Genomic DNA, 6714 nt, shown 5'->3' with positions numbered 1-6714 from the left:
CTACTTTACTCAAGTACAAGATCCATCTGAGTACTTCTCCCTCTTCTTCTCCCTTTCCTTCTCCCTCTCTTGCTCCCTCTCCTCCTCCCTCTCCTCCTCCCTCTCCTCTTCCCTCTCCTCTTCCTTCTCCTCTTCCCTCTCCTCCTCCCTTTCCTTCTCCCTCTCCTCCTCCCTCTCCCTCTCTTCCTCCCTCTCCTCTTCCCTCTCCTCCTCCCTCTCCTCTTCCCTCTCCTCTTCCTTCTCCTCTTCCCTCTCCTCCTCCCTTTCCTCCTCCCTCTCCTCCTCCCTCTCCCTCTCTCCCTCCCTCTCCTCCTCCCTCTCCTCCTCCCCCCTTCAGATGTAGGGTCTCTGTCTGGGTCGGTATGTATTTATGAGTAAACCGTTCTGAACCATCTGCCCGTCTGAACGCTTCAGTCTCGCTCCACATTCGAGACGTTTTCAGTCCCCAGACATGCGTGGGAGCTCGGTACATCGGGGGGAAGGTGCGAGACGAGAGACGGTGGGGGAGTGGGGGGGAGGTTGAAAATCAGAACATCTCATTTTCCCTGCTGGTGATAAAATATGAGGTGTTGTGACGGTTCCTGGCTGTCTCTCTGTCCGGCGTCTGAACACAAATCCACTTCCTGAAAGCTGTCTGAATGTTCTTGTAAGATTTTCCCTCATAGTTAGAATATTTTCTCCTCCATCCCATATTTACGAGACTATTCCTCATAGTTATACGGTATTTTCTCATGATAACTACTTTATTTCTCATAATTATTAGGTATTTTCTCACAATATCAGATCTTTTTATACATAATCAAATCTCCTTTTGGTTTTATTTTGAAAATCCAGTCCTGCGTTCTGGTCCATTCCTCAGCTAACATTTCCAACCACCCTAAAGCACAGCATTTGTATATCTTCTCTGTATTTTCCTCTGTATATTCAGATTTAAAAGCAACAACAGTGGTTTTATTTTTCCCCTGGAAGCTGCTGCCCTCTGCTGTGTGGAAACTGAACACTGCAGGAGAAACGGTCTGACATTTAGAGGATATCTTTCACATCCAGCCGGATTACATAACAAACACTGCAGAGCAAGTGTAAAAATAGACTAGATGATCGGAGATGCAAATCATTTCATGGTCTGTATGTTGACGGAGATACAGCTTATTAAACGAGCCTGCAATCATTATTAATATGTCTAAATGAACATTCATTCAGATTTCTAATGAACCTGTTTGACCCTCTATGAGCAGGAGCATACCCCCAATCAAAGTCAGAGAAGCTTCAATATTTTTATGCAATCCGTGCTCTATTTCTCTCATCTCCACACTCACTACTTTCATCCAGTGCAGTGTGTTTGTTCTGGAGATGTCCCTCAGCATTGCTTTGTTTGTTTGCTTATTTCTGACCGTATGCTAAACCAGCAGCATCAGTGGTGAACACAAAGGCATCTGTCCAAACAATATATCCTTTATTTTCCCAAAATAGGCATGGCTAGAGGATTTAAATGCTATGTTGACTTACATGTGAAAAAACATGTGTATTTGCTACATATTTTTACACTTAGAGATGATAAGAACCACTTAAGGACTGCAAACATGCTAAATAACAAGTGAAATGTTAGAAAAATAACACGTTTTTCACCTAATTTCCACATTCTTTCACTGAGAAGAGGCTTAACTTCCTTCCCCTGGTTCACCACCATAGATAATTCAAAGAGGTCACGCAGTTTCACTGCGGGCCAGATCCACCACCAGTGTAAAGTTGGGCCCTCCGTTCTGCTCCCCATCCTCTCGACTCTGCTCAGCTTTCTCTTTTTCCTTGAGCTGTCTCCAGTAGCGCCGGTTCTGCTCGGGGTTGGAAACCCTAAACAGAGGCAGTCTGCAGATGGCCCGGATCTCAGAGGAAATGAGGAGGAAGATGAGAGTCGACAGGCAGAACGGCCACGTGCAGGCGGGTAATGCGAGCTGAAAGGAGATGTCAAAGGAGAGAGAGCACGACAGGATGTGAGAGACATGTGGCTGATCAGAACACATTTATACAGATTTGTCTACAGTTACATTTGTGTTATTTATTTTCAAATTATTATTATTATTTTTAATATTCAAGTCTTTAATAATGTTTTGTAATGAATTAAGTTTAATTAATGTTTCTGTTTTTAATTATATTTATTTCAGTATTATTATTATAATTTTTGAACCTTTTATAATTCTTAATTTTTAAAAAATATTTAAAAATATTATTTTTTTGCAGTTTTTTTTATAAAAAGTGTTTTTAATTTTTTATATTTTATTCAAATATTTTATTGAATTTTTTCTAGTGATTTTTTTTATTGACATTTTCACATTTTTCTTGTTTGACTTTTTGGATTTTTTAAAAGCCTATTCATGTTTGAGAAAGGAGTCTTAAAGTGTTGATATAACCAGAAGAGGAAATGATCCTACTCACCACAGACATGAGTTTTGACACCGCTCCCGTCATGTATGCGCAGAAGAGTGCTGAAAGAAACACATCTTTCATTCACAACTTTTCTGAAGGAGGAAAGTGACTGTGCTGTTTGCAGACCTTACCACACACTACAGCCAGGAGATGTGTTTGCCATGTCAGCACATAGAAGACCCCCCCGATGGCAATGCAGGACAGAGCGCTGTTATACCCCCAAAGCCCGGAGTAAATGTCCTCAAGAGGAGCTGCCAGTGCAAACCCTGCACCACAAAGAGCTCAATATTCACCGTGAAATTCATTATTAAAAAGCAAATAACACACACAAGTCAGAGTGGAAAACTGGGTCAAGATAAACCGGCTGTTTGGAGGAAACACGTCACGGTTAGTAAGCCCCCGCTGGAGCCTCAGCATGCATTATGCATTTCCTTTCATGCAAATGGATGAATGGCTTTTACCAGACAGCATGCCAGCAGCAGAGCCCCACATGGCATGAAAGCAGATTGTTGGGGAGCAGAGCAGCAGGGCCAGCAGGACCAGACCTCCTGTCCACGGACTGTCACAGCCGTACACCTGGCCCACTCCGACCGGCACTGACAGCAAGAGCTGCAAACGCAAAGCCTACCTTTAGTTTATAATATACGACATGTGTGCAAAATAACCACTGGATTCTGTGGGTTTCTAAAGAACTGTTTCATGAGAGGTATCTAGGTTTGCATGGAGTCATTAGGGTTGTGCAAAGAGATGAGTTTTCCAGTACTTTTATGCACTTTAATACAACTCTGTCTAGTTTTTAACAAGCATACATCCCTAATAGGCTTTTTAGTATCTAGGTTCTGCAGGACATAGTCAATAACAGAGCTACAGGATCTATTTTACTCCACCTGAGAGACATGCAGGCTCTGCACGGTGTCATTCAGAGCGAGCAGATGGTCTTGATTTGGCTTGAAATCCACCTGAACACGCAGAAAAAAAGGACTTGAATCTGCATCGAAGCTCGGTGTGTGTGCATCTCACAGCGGGGGTTCTACTGTACCTCAGGGAAGTAGGGGTGATTCACTCCTGTAGCTGCGACATGGAGACACAGCAGGATGTTAAAGGGCAGGGTGAAGATTGGGAGGTCCCATTTACCGGCGACTGAGGACAAAGCACTGGAGACCACCGGACTGTCAACAGGAAATGGATTAGTGATTGGGCGGGAAGGGGGAACTATCGTAACAATATGACATTAAAACCCCACCCCAAGTGACTGTGTTTACATCAGGGTGGAGCCTTTTGCAAGGGGTTGAACGCTTGAACAGCTGGAGGGTAAGAAACTCTGTACATGACCATTTTAAAGTAGGAAAGATCATCTATTTTGCAGAAGAAATGGCAGAAATCTCAGGATTCTTGGATTGAAATGTGTCAATGCCAGTTGTAAAGGCCAACTTCCTCAAATTAGAGGTCATCTGTGTCTGAAATCAAGCACCCAATCTTACACAAACATTGAGAATTCATGTGTGAAACCAAATGCATGAGAGGAATTTTAAAGAGGACCCTTACCACAGCATGGACATGAACACATTTGGCAGCAGAAGCCACCAGTACCAGCTTCCCTTTGCAGAGAACACAGCCATCAGCATGCCCACCAGCGTCCCATTGTAGCCATGCAGACCGGCTGATATGGCCTCCCTGTGGAGCATGGGAGAACACACTTCAGCAAAGCAGTTAGAACAGCACAGTGTGGAACCTGCAGAGATAAAGCCCAAGGGAGGTTAAGAGGTACTGTTTCATATTTGTTATGAAGTTAAATGAGGACAAGAGGATGCATGTGGACCTGTTTTGTCCCAGCAGCACTGCAGACGCCGTGGAGACGAAGGTCCCGATCAGAGCGTTCAGAGCCCACCACGGGTTCTGCAGGAAGAGCCCGGTGGTGATGAGGAGCCCGCTGATCGGGTTGTTGACGAACATGACCTGAGCCACGCCTCTCAGAACCCAGTCCAGCAGCTGGACCACCAACACCTGTCCTGTGATGGATGGAGGAGGACTTCATTTAGTCGAACTACAGTGGTTGATTAAACTGATGCATATCTGATATTATGACAATACCAGGGCAGAACAGCTGATAAACTGCACAGTTAAACCTCTGGTGCATGCAATACCTGCAGGAAGTTGGTGTCCGTTTGATATATTGCATCAGATATGAGTTTTCCCGTTACTTTTATGAACTTTTAATACATTTAGTTGTTGTTCTTTGGCTGTTTTAATTGCATAAATCACCTACTTTTCACCCACTCCCCACATAGCCTCATGTCTCCGGTGATCAGCCCCACAGCTCTGAGGACAGAGGAGTCAGACGGAGCTTCTCCAGGTGAGGGAGGGTCGCTGTGCTCCATGCTGTCACTATTACACATGTTTTTAACTGGGGTGGAAGTAACAGATTATATTAGTGTTACACATGTCTGTAAAACTTTAGCACCACCTGGCACGTTAAGTGAAGCAAATCAAACGCACCCAGATGTTTGCGTCACCAACAGGTGCGCACCGTGTTAGCCAACATGCTAACTAATGCTAATATCCTAACAGTGGAACCTGCAGGTAGGAGTGTGAGAGGGTGTGTCTGCGGGGTGTTTGAACTGAGAGGAGTTGGTGGACTGGATGCACTGGGACACAGAGCAGGACTGGTTCATCTTACTGGGAGCAGTACCTTCAGACAGGTGAGTAATGAGGAGTATCAGTTGTATGCCCAGGTTGCAAAGTAGGTTTGTGTGGATTTAAAGCCTCAGTGGTGCCTTCAGCTCCTTCAGTACTCCACTGTGTCTTGTAAAACAGAGTATAATCTGGGTGCAAAGGGGGGTGTGACTGGTCTCCTTTATTCAAACCAGTGTCATCTCCTATTCCCCTTAAAAGCAAGTGGTTTTTGCACATTGGTGAAGCAAGCTGTTTTTTGCAACAAGACGAGACTTTACGTGTGATCGTATTTGAATGTGAATGTGTTCTTTAAAAAAGCTGAATTATTGCACCGTTGACTTCACACTTAAGGGATTTTGTTGGTCAATGCTCAGTCTATTTCTGCTGCATCCAGAGAGCAATGACCCGGACTTAATTTGATTTTAACACATCAGGAAAGTGCAGGTTGCATAATACTTGCATCACATAGGTGTAAGATAGGGCACTTCTAAGCCTTCTGTAACCCCTTCTACTATCATGTAAACCCTGATGTTGTCAGGTATTATCCTCCCCTTTCCCTTCGGCTCAACAACAGATAAATCGTCGCTGCACACAAACTAAGATGATCCCTTTTCTGGAATTGTCTCCAACAGAGGACTCTAAACTCCTCTGTCTGGTTGCAGCATCCTTTCCTCCTCTTTTAATCTTAATATTCATGTGTTTGAAGGAGTGTTCAGAGCACAGTTCCCATCAACAAACGCAGTCTCAAAGCCGGCTGTGTTTCTGTGTCTCGGAGCCGTGAACCTGTCTGATCCCTCCGCTCTGTCTGCAGCCTCTCTTCTTCTGACTGCAACAAATATAGAAGCTGCCGAACTCAACTCTGCAGGAACCTTTCTGATTGCGTGATCAAACAGTGACTTATCACCCTGCCATGTTTGAGCCCCTGAGGTCACCGACCCTTCATACTGTGTTATTTAAAAACCAAGCCTCTGCAAACGCTCATTTCTTGACTCCTTGGTTTGAGGGTGATGATTTTCCTCACACTTCTGCAGATTTGCTCTGGTGTGCACACACTTATTCCTCGTGGAAATATAACACATGCAGGGTTTGTGATTATTTCTAGGATAATTATAGCTTTTTTTTAAAGTGGGGGCAGCACCTTGTCAGATTGTTTGCAAAGTTGTGTTTTAACTGGGATTCTCCTTCAACCAGTCATTCGATTGGTCAATAGGTAAATGGTTTAACAGCAAAATGCATTTTAGGAAAGATCTAAATATAAATCTGTGAAGAAGTCAATTGCCAGCATACAGTCCAATAATACAAATGGTGTAAATATGCTGTTATTGACTTTATCAGTTACAGTTTTATCATTCATAACTAATAAAATAGCAACACGTTGTCAAACAGCATCTGATCTCAGCCTTTAACTCCCAGATTATGCAAATTAAAGAGCTTTTTCTTACCTCTGAGTGGAGGATTAATCACGGCTCTGATTTCTACCAGCTGAGTTAATGAACACACACATACCCTCCAGCTCTAAAGGAATCTGCATGATGTGACGCAGCCTCTTCCTGTCTGTAAAACCTTGTCTGTTTTCCGGAGGAACCCCTGCCTGTGGAGCAAAGTCTCTCCTAGTGTTGT

General features: G+C 43.9%; 1 protein-coding gene across 1 annotated transcript; it reads right to left on the bottom strand.

The window, feature by feature from the left end:
- Nucleotides 1-1436: 1436 nt before the first annotated feature.
- On the bottom strand, nucleotides 1437-6653 carry LOC134868263 (urea transporter 1-like). The gene is made up of 10 exons (XM_063889260.1): nucleotides 6537-6653; nucleotides 4688-4825; nucleotides 4241-4430; nucleotides 3967-4095; nucleotides 3461-3590; nucleotides 3309-3380; nucleotides 2883-3030; nucleotides 2553-2687; nucleotides 2431-2480; nucleotides 1437-1949 (listed from the first exon to the last, which is right to left on the bottom strand). Exons 2-10 carry the CDS (start codon nucleotides 4815-4817, stop codon nucleotides 1704-1706), a joined length of 1230 nt encoding a protein of 409 aa, XP_063745330.1. The 5' UTR covers nucleotides 4818-4825; nucleotides 6537-6653; the 3' UTR covers nucleotides 1437-1703.
- Between the last annotated feature and the right edge of the window lie 61 nt (nucleotides 6654-6714).

This window comes from Eleginops maclovinus, chromosome 8 (assembly GCF_036324505.1).
Source record: "Eleginops maclovinus isolate JMC-PN-2008 ecotype Puerto Natales chromosome 8, JC_Emac_rtc_rv5, whole genome shotgun sequence".
NCBI classification, from domain to species: Eukaryota; Metazoa; Chordata; class Actinopteri; order Perciformes; family Eleginopidae; genus Eleginops; species Eleginops maclovinus.
This window is presented reverse-complemented; position numbering and strand designations above follow the sequence as displayed.